This window comes from Drosophila mauritiana, chromosome 2L (assembly GCF_004382145.1).
Source record: "Drosophila mauritiana strain mau12 chromosome 2L, ASM438214v1, whole genome shotgun sequence".
Taxonomy (NCBI): domain Eukaryota; kingdom Metazoa; phylum Arthropoda; class Insecta; order Diptera; family Drosophilidae; genus Drosophila; species Drosophila mauritiana.
The window spans coordinates 11021336-11038096 of record NC_046667.1 but is presented as its reverse complement, the minus strand read 5'-3'; the positions used below and the strand labels follow the sequence as shown (position 1 = coordinate 11038096).

Sequence of the window (16761 nt, the reverse complement as noted above, 5' to 3'; positions counted from 1 at the left end):
CCACGATAAGGAGAGTCGGTCGAACGCATAACAAAATATGGCCAGTGCTAATTGCCCTCCCAGTAGCTGCTCCACCAGGTCCAACCGAGATCCGTCTGCATCCCATCGAACACGCCAGTTCTTTCCGTCTGAGTGCGCCGCAATCTCCGATCGCAATTTATAAAAGCTCTGCCCGCCCAGCGATTTCGCTGCAGTAGCATCTTCAGATTGTCGGCAAGTGGACGTGGATATTAGCCAACGAAGATCAACTCTTAAGATCAGGACTCTGGATACTCGCTTTTGTCAGCAAGGACTTCACAATGAAGCGTCTCGAGTGGATGCTGCTCCTGGCGTTGGTAGCCTCCGTCTCAACGGCAGTGACTCCCAGGAGAAGGCGACACAGCGCGGTGGAGTCCGCAACTGCCTCCAGTCCCGGTGATTGGGGATCAGCCTGGGGCTTTGGTCCCGAGATGGCACTCGTGAGGAGGGTGTACGACGATTGCCAAGACAAGAACGACTTCATTGGCTGCCTGAAACAGAAAGCCCTTCATGCTCTCACTCGAGCTCTGGACCAGGACTCTATCAAGATAGTAAATGGTCTGGCGCTGGAGAAGCAAAACCAGAGCGAAACGGAGAGCATATTGGGCTCCCTGACGGATGCCCGTCAATTTGGCAACCTGTCACCCATCGATCGAGCCCTTCTCTCCAAGGCGGACAAGCTGATGCGGACGCACACGCTCAAAATCGACATGGACGGAGGCGGCGGAGAGGATAGTGTGGGTCGTGGCCACGAGCATGGGCACAAGAAAAAGAAGCACAAGGAGGGGGGCCACATCAAGTACGTGGTGGCTGCCCTCCTCACCGCCATGGGCATCGCTGGTCCATTGGGTCTGAAGGCTCTGGCCGCGATCGCCGGCAAGGCTCTGGTCATCAGCAAGGTGGCCCTGACCATTGCCGGGATTATTGCGCTCAAGAAGCTCTTCTCGCACGACACCAGCGAGGAGACCAGTTTCCAGGTGCACGCCGGTGAACATAACAGGTGAGTCTTCAGCTTTTGCCCCAATCAATAAGTAAAAAAAAAGTCTAAATCAAAAAATATTTGAATCCGGGATAGCGTTTCTATCAAATATTGCATAATTTCCGTTGAAAAACTTTACATTTCCATGAAGAATTGGTTTAACATTTACTTTACCTTCATGTGCTCCCCTGCAGACGCAACACTTACGTGATCCGGCCGGTGTCCAAGACGAGTGCTGGGGCAGGAGCCGGTGGCGTGGGCGTGACCGCCGCCGGTGGCAGCTCCTCGGTGGATCCGTATCGCTACTACTACGAATACCACCAGCAGTAACGCGTGTGCGCGCAGTGGCGATAGTGGTGTCTGGAGAAATCTCCGCCGTTTTGCGGCGCCGGAGTCTTGATGCAGCTAGACTACCAAAGTAACGATCCACACATCCAGTCGGACCAATTGGAGTCCGACAGCAGCCGTTCACCTTAATGTAGCTCCTAAGTTGTAGGCTAATTTTTTATGCAGTTGCGCGAACCCTGAGAATGTAGCCCAAATAATAAACGATATCGAAATGTACTCCTAGAGATTGTAAAAAGGAAAACTGTTGTTTATTAAACTTCGTGGTAAACAAGGGCTCCGGAATTCAAATCAATCGGAATCATCCGATATAACATAGCTGGCAGTATTACGAGAGCCCATAACGCTACTAAGGAGCGTTTGTTGCCTGCCGGAAGTTCGCTATGTAGGATACAAAAAGAAGATAATATAAAATGTTCAGGTTTATCTAAAGGCTTACATCTCATACCGTACTACTGACTGTCACATCTAGCTGGCCCTTTCCACGTGTGCCAGCTGTGGCACCTGCTCGAGTTCGTGCCGTTCCACGACCCCTAGCAGCTCCGCGTCCCGTCGCGGGGGCAGTGGAGGCGTTCGCTTCGCTACCCAACACAGACATGGACTTTTCTTCTTTCTTCACCTTCAAGCCCTGTGTTTCGAGCATTTTCAGTAGATCCCCGTGCTTGTGAAGCGCCCTAAATCGCTCAAGCTCCTCGTCGATGTTTTCGTCGTTGGGCATCGCTTCCATCAGGTGATCAACTGCCTTTTCCTTATAGAACCTTAAGGAAGTTGGTTAGGATGCATGTAGTTATTTGCTACTCGATTGCAACTAACTTGACAATATTTTCTGCTGCATCGGCATCCCTTTGCTCCAACAGTCGATAGGTCATCTCAGCAAGAGCCTTTGAGTGAAATAGCTTGAGAGGTTTATTCGACTTGGCCTCTTCGAAATATCGATCGACTAACTCCTCCACGCGAGTGGCATTATCCGCTTCCTAAAAAGTGTGTTCCAATGAAAACAATTCTAAATTTTAAATAATATTTCTTCCCTTACCAGTGCACGTCGCAATGCCTCTTTGTCCAGATTGACAGCCTCCGTTTTGGTACGCTTAACCACCTTGCTGAACTGCACCACATCCTGAACGTTGGCCACCCGAGTGCTAAACATCTCTCCAAACCGAATCGCATTAAACATGCAGGACTCATCGGTGTAGAGGAGACGCAACCGAATGAGCGGTAGCGTTGGCTGCTTAGGATGACCGGTGTGTTGGGCTACCGCCCGCTCGATCATAGCCTCCACTCGTTCCTGGGCGAATTTAAAAACCTTGGTAGAGGCATCACCTTCGACAAGTCCTAATTCGTCGGCATGGTCGGCCAGTACGACGGATTCAAAGACGAAGGGCCGCACAGTCTCCAGCGGAAGCGGCTTAAGCTTGAATTTTCCTTTGTAGATCTCGAGCAGTCCGACGTGCTTCTTCTTGGCCTCACCCTCGGACAAGGAGGTGGGCACCGAGGAGCCCGGCTGAGAGACATAGAAGCGCTTTTTGGCATTCTCCTCTGGCTCGATGCGACAATCGTGTTCGTGACCCCAGATCACCAGATGCAAAAACGATGGCAACAGGTCCTCCGGTAGGTAGTTCTTTGGTCCCCGATCGGCGCGGTTTTGATGTACCACCAACAGATGAAACCAATCCTCCTCCTCTTTGGACTCATTACCGTCTTCGCCATTAGCAACATTCTCGGGACAGTTAAACTTCACCTTAAAATCCTTGATAAGCCTTGCCAGTCGGCCGTCGTGGATGTGGCTAAGTCCGTACAGGGCCAGTTGGCTCTCTCCCTTGCGCATCAGCACGGGGCTGATCTCCACCTGGGTTAGATCGGTCCACCGACCAAAATAGTTAACCAGTCCCGAGGTGCTCAGCAAATCCAGAGAACTCAAACGACCGAAGCCACTGGGATCGTCGTGATTGCCGTGAATGGAGAATACCGGAATGGCAATGTTCAGATTGGGATCCTCGTAGTTCACCGACTGGTTAACGGCATTGTGGAAGCACTGCCCCTGGTCGCTGAGAATCTCCAGGGAAACAGGACGATCACCGAAGGTGTAGCGCCGCAGGAGTTCAATGCATCTGAGGAGCAATCAAAATGAGAATAGAGCGAAGAATGCCATGCAATTCCTACTTGTGTAGCGCATTCTGGCTGGGCACCGCATCGTGGAAGAGGTCGCCTCCCAGCAGAATCATGTCCACATCCTCAGACACCGCTAGTTCCAGGATCTCCTCGAAGGCCGTGAAACTGTCCTCGCCGCGCACTGCATCTTTTTCGCCATAGCCCAGGTGGTTGTCGGTAGCCACCAGGATGCGAATCACGTTGTCCGCATCCTGTTCTGCTGTCGTGGTGCCATTCATGGTCAACTGGGCAGCTTAAAAATTCACAAAATAAGATATTGCGCCCTATTTCGCCATCACATAGACCGCGGACATATCGATTAAATATCGATTCTTCATTAAGCGATAAGTAAAGTTATCGCGTATTGTTATCTATCAGTTACTTAAAATGTGCGGGAGATTTGAGTATTCTTTTTCCCAGGCTATGAAAATGAATTAAGAAACTATTTAAATTTAAAAAATAAATTTGACGACATGGAAAATAAACTTTAATTAACGATTCATTTTAATATCCAAATATATATCTGTGAAATTGCAAATTAAAAATAGCTAGTTTCACTTTATTTGCCTATTTACAAGTAGTATATGAGTTTGTAAAAATCTCTCCTGCAAGACGCAGGCGGTTTTAAAAATATATAGCTTAGTTACCAATAAAAGATCATGTTTGTAGCCTAATTACCGAGCCAGCAACTTCACATTAATTCTTATTGATGAGAGTGAGCCTTTGTCCGTCTTTCCGATCACAGCCGTTTGATCGCTTAGTTTAGTTATTTGGTTTTGGTTTTTTGTTCAGTCCAGATATGGAAATATCACTTCGTGGATGACATCCCTTCGCGTGTGCCAGGCAAGATGATGAACATGGGGTTTGACCACAATGATGAGCTTGCCGGCCTCCTGAAGCGTCCTGATGCCAATGGAGTCGCTGGTGAAAATCGGTCGCCTAATAAAAGGAATCACATCCATATTTTCGTCGAAGTACCCAAAGTGGCTGAGGAAATATATACATATGTGGTTATACTTTGACCTTTGTTATTATCCGACTAAGTAAACCATACCTTGATTGCCACGGTGTAATCACATCGTCGTTGGGTCCGCCGATCATCACCAACTTATTCAGCCGCACCATTCCCATCTTGAAGGAAGTGGAGTTGGAGGTCTTCTTCTCATTATTGATCAGTGGCAGGAATTCGCTGTACTGCAGATAGAGATCCTGCCTCTGCGGATCGTTCCAGTAGCCACCAACCGAGGTGTGCTGTCCCACGCGCGAGTAGAACAACTCGAAGGCTGTCTTGGCTGCCAAATCGGGAAATATCAGATGCAGGAAGCTAGCTGAAAGTATAACCAAGCTAGAGTTAAAATAAAAACTTGAACCATTGTGATCCCTTTGAATTCTAACCCCACTGCGAAATTTTCAAAAACGGTTACATAATATATTTGTTTCTTGTAAACTTCAAAAAGGTGACGCAGTAATGCATATATATTAAAAGAATTTACTCATTGAATTGAACTTTGATCTCACTTACTGCCGTATTGCCCCGCCTGTGGCGAGGATAGAGATATAAAGGTCTTCACATTGTGCTCGGGCAGACTTTGGATGGCCGCCCGAGCCAAGAGGCCTCCTTGCGAATATCCTAAAAAAGGCATAGTATTGGTAAATAGTAGAAAATACCCCTATGAGGATAGACTGGCTTACCCAGCACAATGATGCCCTCTGGATGCAGTTTGCCCACCTCGTTGAGGTAATCCCTGACCTGATCGACCTGTCGCCAGGCGTTCTCCAAGCTGTACCATCCACTGAACTTGTCGCAGTTGTAGACGATGGTACCAGGATGAAACTACAAACGGACAAAATGAGTCTATCAGTGCTACTGCGTTGTTTGCGTCGCATTCGACCTTGGCTCTGTAAACAATAACAAGGGGAATCGAATAACAAACCTCTTTGATTTCCCGGACCAGAGAGGCCATCGATTCGGCTCCGGATAGAATTCCATGGAGGATGACCACCGGCTTGTAGGCCAGTGAGCCGGTAATGGACGAGCAGGTTACCAGGGCCACCAGGACTTGCAAACGAAGTCTCATTTTGTGGGGAACAATGGATTTCCGACTGTTGTTGTTGATGTATCCGTATCTTTATTAGCTGCTCTTCTTCTTGCTACCCGCTTTGAAAATTCTAAAAGTGCGGATTAAAATCCGACATGCGAATGGCAATGTGTTGCGAGCGCAATTATGAGCAGAGCGGCATTTGAAAATGCATTTGAAATTTAAATGAAACACAACAAACTATACAATAATTGGATGATGAATTTAAAAAACGAGGTGTGCTTTCAAGAGGAAAGGTTTATAAAATAGTTCCAATAAATTGGATGCACACATTAAAATAAAGATAAAATCCAATATAATTTAGCGGACCATTAGAAACACAAGAGTTCGCATTGGGTACTTTTAAAATATAATTAAATATGTATGCTTTTATAATACAGTCTGATCAAAATAAAAGTATGAAGTACAAATTACAACAATGATATTGTAGATGCCATTGCAAAAAACTAAATCTCTACGCTCCTTAGGCTCCAATAACTCCAATAAAAACCGAGAGATCGCCGAATCTTAAAATAATGCTCGTTTATTCACTCTCAACTTACACGATCGTCGTTATGTACTTTGCACTATTGTGTCTTGCGTAAATTTAAGTCTAGGCGGCATACACGCACCGCAATTAATATCTACGCTCTGTGGCTGGCGATCCACAGACTCCTCCTCCACATCGCACAATTCATTTGTCATCCGGGGCCCGGAACAAGGTGATTTCAGGGTATATCAAATATGACAACACTTAACAGTTTAGGCTTAGGGCTAGGGCGGCATCTCAACCTTTTTGCTTAAGAGTTCTCGATCTGGATTTGTAGCGGTTCTGTTCCAAGTTACGTGATTCGTTCTGCGGCCGGAGGTCTAGTAGAAGAAGTCCAGCCCGTTCCGAGGGCTCGAACCTCACCCGGCCACCTCCTCGCTGACAAAGTCCAGCTTGACCACCTCAGCGGGCAGGCACTCCTCCACGTCCACCTCGTTCTCCTGGACATTGATGCGATTGAGGGTCATGGACACGTCTGGTCCGCACTTTAAGCCTGCTGGCGCCCCTGCTGGCGATCCTGCTGTCGCCGCTGCCGCTGGAGGATTGGAGGTGCTAACCACATCGTCGGCAATCACCACCGTGGGCGAGAGTACTGTTGGAGCAGTGGACACTGCCGACACAACGGGCACCACGATCTGCGTCGACGAGCAGGTGGACACCATATGTGGCTGCTGCACCACTGTCGCCGTTGTCGAAGTGGGCTGCTGGATAATGATGTTCTCCGTGATGGTGGGCGTGTTGTTGGCCGTCGAGGCTGCAGCCTGGGCTGCCGCTAATGCCGCAGCCTTCTGCATCTGCTGGTACTGCTTAACGGTCACCGTCGTGCCCGTCGTAGTTGTGGACTGTGGATGCAGGATGATCTGCTTTGGCTGCGCCACCAGCTGTACGTGCTGCACGATGGGCTGTGACTTGAATACTTGAGGAGGTGGCTGCTGGAGGGGCTGCTGCGGCTGCTGTTGTGGCAGCGTCTGGAGAACGTGTTGCACCTGCTGGACGGGCACTTGCTTGGCGGGAATGCCGGCGTCCTCGAAGGCCTTCTTCTTTAGCGCCTGGCGGATCTGGGAGCTGCAATGGGGAAGGTCAATTAAAACTAGCACGGACACACTGGGCAGCCGGTTCCCTCGCCAGGAGCACAGGATCACTTACACGGTGCGGTTCTTGATGCTTAGGCTGATCTTGGTCAGGTCGTCTGAGAAGCGCATTATGGACGAGTGCAGCATGTCGATCTCCTCGTCCGTCCACTTCCTGCAGCCGTGGCGAGGGAACAAGGCACACAGAAACACTCCGATTAGTGTCCACAAATTTCGCGACTCCAACGCACAGAATCAACTTACCCCGATGGCGACTCCGCATTGGGATGCAGCTGCATGGTTAGATCGCCCAGTCTGCTGAACGCCTGTCCGGCGGCCGTGAATATCTCCCCCACCTGCAAGTGCATGCGGATTTGCATCCGGAGTCAGTTTGTTGTTACCGCGTGCAAATTCAAAACAAACGCACCGCCCCTGCCCACCGCCCGCCAACCCACTCACGGTGGAACAACAAATTTCCCACTCGCAGGAGTGAGACAAACGAATGACTCTCGGCTCTCTCCCGCGCCGCCTTTTTCTCGCTTGCAACGCGCGGAGGCGGTGGCGACGGGATCAACGCGTGCGGAGCAGCCGGCGGATGTGGCGGAGCGGCTGAACCTACCTTGATTGCCGAGTTCATGGCCTTTTTTCGCGGGGCGCTGTTTTTTTGTCGTAATTTTACGTAGTTTTGCGTCCGCAGCTATCCAACACTGATGCCGTACACAACACTCAAGCGGCCCTCAATTTTCCAATGCACAGCACTGGAATATGTATTTGCGCAACTATCGACTTATCGATTGGTGCAATCGGGAATTCAAACAAGAAGCGTTAAGCTTATTTAGTCTTACATTTAAGTAATTTTTGTCTTTTATTATTCGAACCAATAAATTATGCGAATCTTATTTTAACATTATGAAAATGTAAATAGTTTATTCAATGCTATACATATAAACAAAATATTATTACACATTATAGAGGATACATTACTTAACTAGCAATATTTAACTTTTTATCGAATTTAACTATTAAACAAACAAAAACCAACTTAATACAGATTTCAATTTAAATACTATGATCACGTTTGTTTTTATTTTGTATTTAATTGTATTTAATTTTTGTATTGATAATATTTGACAGTTACTTAGGACATAAATATAAATAGAAAACTATATGATGTGGAATTCCACCGTTTGCAAGATAACACCTAACAAAAAAGTCCCTAATACTCGGACAACTTTAATCATCTTTTTTATCATCGTTTTGCCTCCAGTCCGAACTCAGTCTTTGTTTGCAGCTCAGCTGCTCGCAGTGGCAATTGCCATCTGCAATATTAGTTAAAACCACAAAAGGATTAGAAGATCTCGCGGCCAAACAAACCTTACTTACCCACAGGAACGGTCGTAGTTCCGCCGTTACGTAAGTCGTTCCAGCAAAACTGCTTACGGTGCTCATCGTACGCCGTCATCCGTCGATTCTTCCGCTCCGCAGTGTCTAAGCTGATGGATTTCTTTACGAGTAATATAAAAAAAAAATTATTACTTGGAATTTAGAAGTTCATACGTACCTTTGGCACACTGTCAGCCGAATTGCAGCCCAGGGGCTTCTTTGTTGCCGGAACAGCTACAGGAGTGGGCGATCCATTCGAAGAATTCAACTCAAATGAGACATCGCCTCCGTTCACTTTTTGCGCGTGTTTGCGCTCAAGCTTAGCCAGGAGCTCGGTGACTGTGCACACCTTCTCCTCAAGATTACGCTTGTCTTCCAACAGGCTGGAGATGGTGCCGTCCATGCGTTCCTTCTCGGATCGAAAATGGATTTCCCTGGTTTTCTAGGCGATTTAGGGAGAAAACATTTAGCTATTTTATAACCGCCTTGATTGCAATTATTCTACCAAAGTTGATCGTAGTTCTTCGTACTCCCTTGCACGTTTATCAGCCTTCTGTTCCATCTCGAGGCTTCTTTTATTGGCCGCTTCAATGGCTAAACTTTGCTTAATCGAGTCCTCTCGGAGTGACTTCAAGGCGGCTTCATTGGAGTTCAACTGGGCCACAAGTCGCGCGTTGTTCCCATTCTTCTCATTAATATCAGTCAGCCTTTCCTCTAACTCTTGTCTATTCTGTTGCATTATTAGTTCCTTTGATTTCTAAATAAATATTTCATTAGCGACCGAATAACCTACAAAGACCAATCTAATATTACCAATGTTGAACGGAGCTTTTCGCAATCCTCGTTTAGCGCCTTGTTAACCGTACTAAACTTTTCCTCCATCTTGCGGTTTTCCTCCTTTAGATTAGAAATTGTTTTATCCAACAGTTGCTTCTGCGTTCGGAAACATTCATTTTTGGGTTGCTGAAAAATTGTAATTAACTATATTGTAATCAACCAGATAGATTAAAATAATTTTTACCAGATCGGAACGTAAGATCTCGCACTCTTTTGTGAGATCAAGAATATCCTTCTTCATTTGGAGATTTAAATTATTTGCTGCTGCTTTGTTTGATAGATGATCCTTCGAGGTTTCTAGCGGAGATTCGAGTTTCTTTTTAAGCTGACATTGGCATTTATCTTTCTCTCTAAGAATGGTTAGCTTTTCGCCCAATTGCTGATAATGCAACTGAAGATTGGATATAGTCAAGTTCAAAGTTTCCTTTTCTTTCAGGAAATCATTAGATTGAGCTGCCTGGTATAGAATATAACAGAATAGAATAAAAAAGTAAAGGCGTTAAATAAGTAAAACTTACCAGATGGGACCGTATATTTCCGCACTCCTGGGTCAGTTCCCCAAGCTCCTTGGATCGGCGATCGAATTCTACTTTCTTGGCTCGAAGCTGCTCTTCGAGATCGAGTTTGGTTTCTTCCAGTTTGCCCAAATCTTCTCGTAGAGAGGAATTGATCTTTTCCTCCTTATCCACTTTGTTCTGTAGATTCTGAGCATCTTTTAGCTTTATTTTAAGCTTTTCATTTTCAGAATCTAGATTGTCTTTTACTTCTTGGAGAGATTTCAGTTTAATCTGAAGCTCGTCCACTGATCCCTTTAGATTGGCAATCTTTCGTTTAACCTCACCTGCCTGGGTAGACATATTTTCCTGTACTTCTCTAAGACTATTTTCCAGGTCTACTTTTGCTTTTCTCGCAGTTGCATTTTCATCAAGGGCGTCCTTAAGCTCAGCGCGAAGCTTTTTAATCTCTGAATCTCGGCCAGAAATTCCCTCCTGTAAAGAAAGCAGTTCAGCCTGCAAATCCGCGACTTTCTTCTGCAGATTTGCCGACATCTTATTTGAATCCGAAAGACAGCCTTTTAGCCGCTCGTGCTCGCACACCAGCTCATCGTAGGCATGAAACCTGAGCTGGGCACAGTGCAGAGCTTCTTTGAGATCTGCTTCCTTTGACTCGAAAGTCTCCAGCTTTTCTTTAATCTCACACCTCTCCAAATCCTTTTGAGTGGTTAGAGTAATCATTTCCGCTTCGATTTCCTCAAGTTTTTTTAGGGTCTTCGAGTGCTGTGCGTTGATTTTCTGGATCTCCGATAGCAGTTCTGCTTTCTCGCCCCTCAACAGCTCCAAATCCAGAACATATTGATCGCACTTCCTTTGCAGCTCATCGATGTTCTCCTTCGACGAGCCTGCCAGCAAATCCGAACTTTTCTGGTCGGCAGTGCGTTGGAGTTCTTTTAGCTCCAACAGGCTTTTGTCGTACAGCTCCTTCAGTTGGCTCTTTTCCATTTTTACTCCCTCGAGTTCCACTTCCCGTTTAGAATTCGTTTTATGCAGCTCTGCTATTGTGTTTCGCAACGCCTCAAGAATAGAAACTTCCTTATCTCGCTCCTCCTCCGCTTGGCTTAGTTTCTCCTTGTAAGAAGATTCCTTCTCCTTCAGCGTTTCATTGATTTTTTCAAGCTCTGCCTTGTGTCGGGCAGCCAATTCATTTCTTTCCTTCTCGGCCTGAGTAATCTTTTCTTGAAGAGATCCTTTAATGACATCCAAATCCGCCTGACACTGAGTCGTAACACTAGTAAGCTTTTCACTGGCCTGCTCTAGCTGCTCTTCGTAGCGTTTCTTGGTTTCCTCCAATTCCAGGCAGTATGCACGGAATTTGGAGCGGTTTTCATTCTCGCTCGTCTCAATTTTCGCCATGTACTCAAGCTGAAGGCTTTTATTCTCATCTGTCTTTCGCTTCTCCAGAATTCTTAATTCCTCTTGTGCTCTTTGTAATGATTCTTCAAGTTGCTCGATTCGGCGTTCGTATTCGGTGGTAAGAGTTCGATCAGTTTTTTCCTGGATTGGTTTCTCCAATTTTAGAGATTCTTCAGCTGTGGTGCTGCTGTGCTGTAGTTCTGCACCGCTTTCTTGAAGCTGATCTACAGGGCGCAACTCCTGCGCCTGCCAATTTACAAAGTCTGCAAGCTTCAGTTCCATGGATAAGCAACGCTCGCTTATTTCTCCAATATCCGCCTGCAGTTCGGACATTTTTTCGTCCTCTGACTGATTTTCAAGTTTTTTCTGAAGTTCACACACCTTGGACTTCAGATGTGCAAGGGATGTCTTGAGAGTAAGGACTTCGTGCGATTCCTGCTCGTTAGCGGAAGACGCTGGAAGCCCCATAATGGTATCGTCGCCATGCGGGATACTTAAAAGACTTTGCTTCATTGTGGTCTGTACGTTATCTTCAGTCTGCAACTCATCGCACAATATTTTTGTCTTGGCATTTTGATTTACTACAGTTTCGATTTGTTTCAGGCTGGTAATTTGGGCACGCAATTTGTCAATAACTCCTTTCTCCTCCTCAATTAGATTCTTTTTCTCGTCAACTTCTTGTTTCAGTTGGAAAATGATATCACGCATTCGGTCTTCCTCTTTCACACAATTCTGTTCCTGATTTATTTTGACAATCTGAGAGCCTTTAAGGAATACCGAGTCCTGCTGTTTACCATCACCCTCTAAATACTCAGCAGGCTCAAGGCACAGTTTGAAGCTTGGCACACTTTGATCCTGTTCCGCATGGTTGTATATAAAGAGGCGTCTGCCACCGTAGTAGTCGCTGAGCTCAATCTGTTGGATGGACTTCGACAGCTTGGCGAACTGTTGCAGCAGAACACTGTCCAAGTCGTTTTGCGGATCACTGCACTCAGCGGTTACACCCGAATTCTTTATGGATTCCAAATCGCCGTTCGTTGTTAGTTGCTTGAGCTCCTCTCGGAGTACATCGCTCTCTTGAATACTATCCATCAATTGGGTGGATAGACAATCGTAATTCCGTCTAATCTCGTTCAACTCCGATTCCAACTCGGAGAGGCGCTTCTTCAGCTGTCGATTTTGCAGCTCCATCTCTCCTGGATGAGAACCCGGATTGGGAACTTCCAATAGCTTACTCTGGACCTCCTCCACTCGCTCCTTGAGAGTTCCAATCTCGGCTTGCAGTTTCGAATTTTCGTCCTGCAGCTGCTGGCACTGTTCATCCGATCTGAGTTCCAGATGTTTATACTCCTCCTGCAGCTGCAGGTACCTTTGCTGTATAGAAGTGTAGTCAGCCTGCATGGTACCAATGGCCAGCTGTTGACTAGACAACTTATGCTCCAGATTGTTGTACTTTTCCTGCAATTGTCCAAAATCATCCTGCGCTGTGGATATCTGTTCGGAGAGCCGTTTGCAATCAGTGGTCTTTTGTGAAACCTCACAGCTTGCTTGACTGAAAGCAGACTGCATACTTTCCAACTTGATACGGGTGTCAGCAATCTCCGATCGCAACTGATCACACTGGCAGGCGATTGATTCCAGTCCTGAGGCACTCGCTATGGGCAGTAGCCGCTCCAACTCCAGGCACTTGTTGCAGATCCGCTCGCAGCTGGACTCAAGCTCGGGGCACATCGCTCGCATGAAATCCTCCTTGCTGTTTCGCAACACATCCCGAGAAAGCTCCTTAAGGGACTGTTGCAGGCTTTCTATGGTCGAATCTTTCTCGAAGATGGAGGAGAGAAGTTCTTCCTTCATTTGCTTGGACTTGGCCTTGTGTGTTTCGAATTGCTCCCCTAAATTGACTGCCTTGCCGTTCTCCATCTCCAGCCGCTCAATTGTCTCCTTTAGCCTCTTCACCTGCTCCTCGTACTTCTCGATCGTCTCCTTTGCTACCTGGTTGGATGCAGTAAGAGCAGAGATCTCGATCTGCAGGGCATCGCAGCTGTAATTGAGGGGAAAATTGAAAGACTTGAATGAATACGTAAATTCAGGAACTCCATAAATATACTTTAACTCTATTTATAATTCCAGTGCGCGCCTGGCTACGAAAAATAGTTTACTCTGCTATCTAAATGGGTGCTGTCCGAGGGAATCCGGCGTTCACAAAATACCACTAAAAATAGAAGCAGCTGGCGGCATTCAAGTTGAAGTTGCACCAGGTGATATGTGTGGGTTACGCGAACATGGTCAGAGAAATAGAAGCGTTTTTTAAAGATACAAATCCAAACACCTTTTCACAAATTGTTTATTTTGGCAAACTAAACAGAAGTGCAACTGCACTGTGCTTTTATTTCGAGCGCAGTTGTCTGTGTAGGTTGGTAGATGCAGATCTTTCACCCAAGTCACTCACTCACTCACTTACTCTCTCGGTTTCGGTTAGCCAATCTATATGCGTTACATCACAGTCTATAACGTTGGTGGATCGGCAGTAGGGCCGACGTCATCGATCACCCAAGACGATAGGCGGAGGAGCGCGAGAGCGATGGGCGGAGGAAAAGCGTGCTGACTGACGGACAGCGGCAAATACAATGCGCATTGCGGAATTCCAGCGATCAAATTATCAAGAAGTTGGCCAGTTAACTGGCTTGTCGATCGGCTGACTGCCTTATCGCGCTCCCAGGGCCACAAAGCGATCGTAGCTGGGGCGTCACATCGCATCCAGCCGAGTCTATTCGCAAAACTGGCTCACATCAGCCGTCGCCTCGCCTCTTTCCGCTCCCGGATTCTCCCCCAGAAATCTTTCCTTCTCGACGGCTATTTGCGTTGGCGTTTGTTTTGTTTTCGATTTCTTCGCGATCGCACTCCGAGTGGAGCCAGCTTGCCCTCTTCGCTGCAACTGCTGCGAGAAAGCGAGAAGAGCGAGCGAAGACCGCGCGAGAAGACAGCCGAGTAGAAGAGCTCGCGCTCGTCTCCACCTCGTTTTTAGTTGAGGTGTCAGGTGAGTGCGCGCCAGAGGTGAGTTGGCATGTTCAAAATGCGCTAACTTAAAGTAAGTTGCGTAGAATACTATGTAGTTTCGTTTGTTTAACTCATTTTGATCTTTTTATAACTCTAGATACAAAGTAAAATAAATAATTAATAAATTTACATACTTAGGCACTGACTCCTGATCCTTTTTTGGCATCATTACTGAAGGAATTCTGCTCGCCGTCTCCCTTTGTTTCGCCTGGCCAGGCATGGTGTCCATATTATCCGTTTGAAACGTTTTCTCCTTAGGGGCTTTATAAATGCCTTTGGTTTTGGGAGCTATCTCCCGTCGCTGAGAATGAGTGGTGTTGGGTTTCGGCAGGTTAGTCAGTTTCGAAGGACGCGGAAGACGGGATTCCTCTGGCTCAGGCAATGCGGGAAAAGGAGAGTCGCCTTCTGAGCCTGAGGCGGATAAAGTCCAAGTACGACGACGCTTCTGGAGGCGATAGTCGTTAAGCGAGGCGCTGGAAATGATCTTCAGCTTGTCGCGCTTGATGCGACCTTCCAGTTCCTGCAATACCAGCTGGCTCTCATTCTTGATCTTCTTCTCAGCAAGCTTTTTCTTCAACATACAGATCCCGCGATCAAGTCGTCCCATCATCGTGGATTCAGAGTCCATCTTGCAGACCTGCGGCTGGCAGCGAATTTTTATGGCACACGTGGCGAAGCTTATAGTGGATGACGACTCCTCCACGAACGATGGTGTAATTGTACAGATGATAGAGGTCAAAACATTTCCACCCAGCGAAGGCAGCATGATGCGCGGAAGTTTCGAATCGCGAAAGCTATTCGGCTTGATATCCACGTTCTCGGAGCGGCTCTTAACCAAGTTGCGAAAAATCATGAGGCTGGATGCGTGGCCTAGGGCATCCGCGTGTTCCACCTGTTCTGATCCAGCCAGATCCACCAGGCTCAGTACGCTCTGCTTTACGGTGTCGTCATCGCTGTGGTCAGACTTTCGGGACTCAATGATCTGTAGAAATAATCTTGCATATTATATGATTAATACAAGAATCTAGCACTCACTATCCTGAAGATGGCGTGCGAACGGCTGGACCGCATGTTGTTGTTGTTGGTCTCGCCCACGATGCGCTCCTTGTTGCCCATGCAGAGCAGGCGCAGGAGGTCGTCCTCGCTGGTTACGATAGACTCCTTGCAGTTCACATTCACAATCCCGTTGCCGGACTCATGGATCATGAGGTCCTGATTCTTCTTGTTCAGCAGATCGTAGATCTTCTCGTTGTAGATCTCGATGTAGCCCACGCGCAGCAGAAAGTCCCGCTCCGTCTCACTGGAGATCTGTTGGAAGATCTCCTTGGCGGCCAGCACCATGACGCCCGGATTCTGTTCGTCGCCCATCATGGTGTACGTCTTGCCTGAAATGCATGCCCGGTTTTAGGTATACCGCCGCGTATATATAGCACAATACCCACCCGACGACGTCTGGCCGTAGGCAAAAATAGTTCCGTTGAAGCCCTGCATGCAGGCGTGCACTATGTGCCTGGCCATCCGGTCGAACACGTCCTGGTTGCTGGCGCCCTCGTCGAACACATAGTCTGCCAGCGGAATGGAATGGTCATGAGATAAAGGTCTTGGGGATCAGGATACGCTCTCCGCTCTCTAGTTAACCACTCACCGAAGACATAGGGCTCCGCATGGCTGTCCGCCAAATGGATGGAGCGGCCTTCCTTCACTTGCCAGAGCGAAGTGAGCCCGGGCTCGCAGGGACGCACCTTGATGCAGACCTGGATGGAGCTGGCGTTCTTCGCAGACATCTTTACGAATTGTAAGAAACTAGTTTGACATGCACGATGGACGAACACAAACAGATTCTAACGTTTTATAAAAGCTACTTTGATTGACATGTTATTTTCTCTGTATAAATTCGAACAATTACCGCTTCGGAAGCGAACTAGATCGAAATACGGAACCAGTAAATCGGCGCGAGCCAGTTCAATTTAAAAGTTTTAAGGAGATGTCGGCGAATATGAAAATATATACCAATACGATTCGAACATAAAACTTGATAGTATTCTAAGTTTCTATGAAAAAAGGTATGTAAAAGTCTATTCAGAGTTTTTAGATAAAACTAGAAAACACATTCAAGTCAACAATGAATTTCAGAAATTATTTTCTCGTAATTTCTTATTGGATTGTCAAAAGGTTCCATGTAACAATAAGTTCACATATTTTCAAGCTTAAGTTCACATGGTAACAAGCTTAAGAGGATTTTTTGGGAATTTATGAGGTAAGAATCCGAGCTATTTCGTGATATCTCTATATTATTATCTATATATCCAAAATAATAAAGACCGCTAAATCAAATGGCTTACTTACAGACAGACAAAAGCTAAGAGGATTGCTTAATGCATACAGA

General features: G+C 46.8%; 5 protein-coding genes across 8 annotated transcripts; 1 reads left to right on the top strand and 4 right to left on the bottom strand.

Moving 5' to 3' along the window:
* Window positions 1-174: 174 nt before the first annotated feature.
* Window positions 175-1561, top strand: LOC117141750. Its single transcript, XM_033305375.1, has 2 exons — window positions 175-1018; window positions 1192-1561. Exons 1-2 carry the CDS (start codon window positions 300-302, stop codon window positions 1325-1327), a joined length of 855 nt encoding a protein of 284 aa, XP_033161266.1. The 5' UTR covers window positions 175-299; the 3' UTR covers window positions 1328-1561.
* LOC117141731 (double-strand break repair protein MRE11) lies at window positions 1558-3816 on the bottom strand. The gene is made up of 5 exons (XM_033305352.1): window positions 3503-3816; window positions 2376-3450; window positions 2156-2316; window positions 1791-2100; window positions 1558-1723 (listed from the first exon to the last, which is right to left on the bottom strand). The coding sequence occupies exons 1-5, from the start codon at window positions 3727-3729 to the stop codon at window positions 1634-1636; spliced, it is 1863 nt and encodes a 620-aa protein (XP_033161243.1). The 5' UTR covers window positions 3730-3816; the 3' UTR covers window positions 1558-1633.
* A 200-nt stretch (window positions 3817-4016) lies between these two features.
* Window positions 4017-5643, bottom strand: LOC117141741 (lysosomal thioesterase PPT2 homolog). The gene is made up of 5 exons (XM_033305365.1): window positions 5425-5643; window positions 5183-5324; window positions 5013-5120; window positions 4545-4818; window positions 4017-4477 (listed from the first exon to the last, which is right to left on the bottom strand). Exons 1-5 carry the CDS (start codon window positions 5566-5568, stop codon window positions 4279-4281), a joined length of 867 nt encoding a protein of 288 aa, XP_033161256.1. The 5' UTR covers window positions 5569-5643; the 3' UTR covers window positions 4017-4278.
* Window positions 5644-6091: 448 nt separating this feature from the next.
* LOC117150346 (ataxin-2 homolog) lies at window positions 6092-7916 on the bottom strand. Of its 3 annotated transcripts, XM_033317195.1 has the most exons (4): window positions 7808-7916; window positions 7453-7544; window positions 7265-7363; window positions 6092-7183 (listed from the first exon to the last, which is right to left on the bottom strand). In XM_033317195.1, the coding sequence occupies exons 1-4, from the start codon at window positions 7823-7825 to the stop codon at window positions 6478-6480; spliced, it is 915 nt and encodes a 304-aa protein (XP_033173086.1). In that variant the 5' UTR covers window positions 7826-7916; the 3' UTR covers window positions 6092-6477. The 3 variants fall into 3 exon arrangements, with proteins under 3 accessions (XP_033173086.1, XP_033173088.1, XP_033173087.1); XM_033317197.1 differs by lacking the exon at window positions 7265-7363; XM_033317196.1 differs by lacking the exons at window positions 7265-7363; window positions 7808-7916 and having other exon boundaries at window positions 7453-7568.
* Window positions 7917-8154: 238 nt separating this feature from the next.
* On the bottom strand, window positions 8155-16274 carry LOC117137371 (kinesin-like protein KIN-7I). 2 transcript variants are annotated; one of them, XM_033298777.1, is made up of 11 exons: window positions 16021-16274; window positions 15818-15940; window positions 15411-15760; window positions 14510-15357; window positions 9927-13359; window positions 9593-9865; window positions 9385-9534; window positions 9077-9328; window positions 8750-9013; window positions 8572-8692; window positions 8155-8507 (listed from the first exon to the last, which is right to left on the bottom strand). In XM_033298777.1, exons 1-11 carry the CDS (start codon window positions 16157-16159, stop codon window positions 8422-8424), a joined length of 6039 nt encoding a protein of 2012 aa, XP_033154668.1. In that variant the 5' UTR covers window positions 16160-16274; the 3' UTR covers window positions 8155-8421. The 2 variants fall into 2 exon arrangements, with proteins under 2 accessions (XP_033154668.1, XP_033154678.1); XM_033298787.1 differs by lacking the exons at window positions 14510-15357; window positions 15411-15760; window positions 15818-15940; window positions 16021-16274 and adding an exon at window positions 13780-14252 and having other exon boundaries at window positions 8237-8507.
* Between the last annotated feature and the right edge of the window lie 487 nt (window positions 16275-16761).

Bases quoted from the DNA above. Each gene is read 5' to 3' on its own strand.
- LOC117150346 (XM_033317195.1), bottom strand. The intron at 7,364-7,452 runs GTAAGTTGATTC...CCACGGCTGCAG, and splicing joins AATGCGGAGTCGCCATCGGG to GAAGTGGACGGACGAGGAGA. The intron at 7,184-7,264 runs GTAAGTGATCCT...TCCCCATTGCAG, and splicing joins AGCATCAAGAACCGCACCGT to CTCCCAGATCCGCCAGGCGC.
- LOC117141750 (XM_033305375.1), top strand. From the start codon at position 300: ATGAAGCGTCTCGAGTGGATGCTGCTCCTGGCGTTGGTAGCCTCCGTC. The intron at 1,019-1,191 runs GTGAGTCTTCAG...GCTCCCCTGCAG, and splicing joins CACGCCGGTGAACATAACAG to ACGCAACACTTACGTGATCC.
- LOC117141741 (XM_033305365.1), bottom strand. From the start codon at position 5,568: ATGAGACTTCGTTTGCAAGTCCTGGTGGCCCTGGTAACCTGCTCGTCC. The intron at 4,819-5,012 runs GTAAGTGAGATC...TTATACTTTCAG, and splicing joins ACAGGCGGGGCAATACGGCA to CTAGCTTCCTGCATCTGATA. The intron at 4,478-4,544 runs GTATGGTTTACT...ATATTTCCTCAG, and splicing joins ATTACACCGTGGCAATCAAG to CCACTTTGGGTACTTCGACG.
- LOC117141731 (XM_033305352.1), bottom strand. From the start codon at position 3,729: ATGAATGGCACCACGACAGCAGAACAGGATGCGGACAACGTGATTCGC. The intron at 2,317-2,375 runs GTAAGGGAAGAA...CACACTTTTTAG, and splicing joins AGGCATTGCGACGTGCACTG to GAAGCGGATAATGCCACTCG. The intron at 2,101-2,155 runs GTTAGTTGCAAT...AACTTCCTTAAG, and splicing joins GCAGCAGAAAATATTGTCAA to GTTCTATAAGGAAAAGGCAG.
- LOC117137371 (XM_033298777.1), bottom strand. From the start codon at position 16,159: ATGTCTGCGAAGAACGCCAGCTCCATCCAGGTCTGCATCAAGGTGCGT. The intron at 15,358-15,410 runs GTGAGTGCTAGA...TTATTTCTACAG, and splicing joins CGCACGCCATCTTCAGGATA to ATCATTGAGTCCCGAAAGTC. The intron at 9,329-9,384 runs GTAATATTAGAT...ATATTTATTTAG, and splicing joins AAAAGCTCCGTTCAACATTG to AAATCAAAGGAACTAATAAT.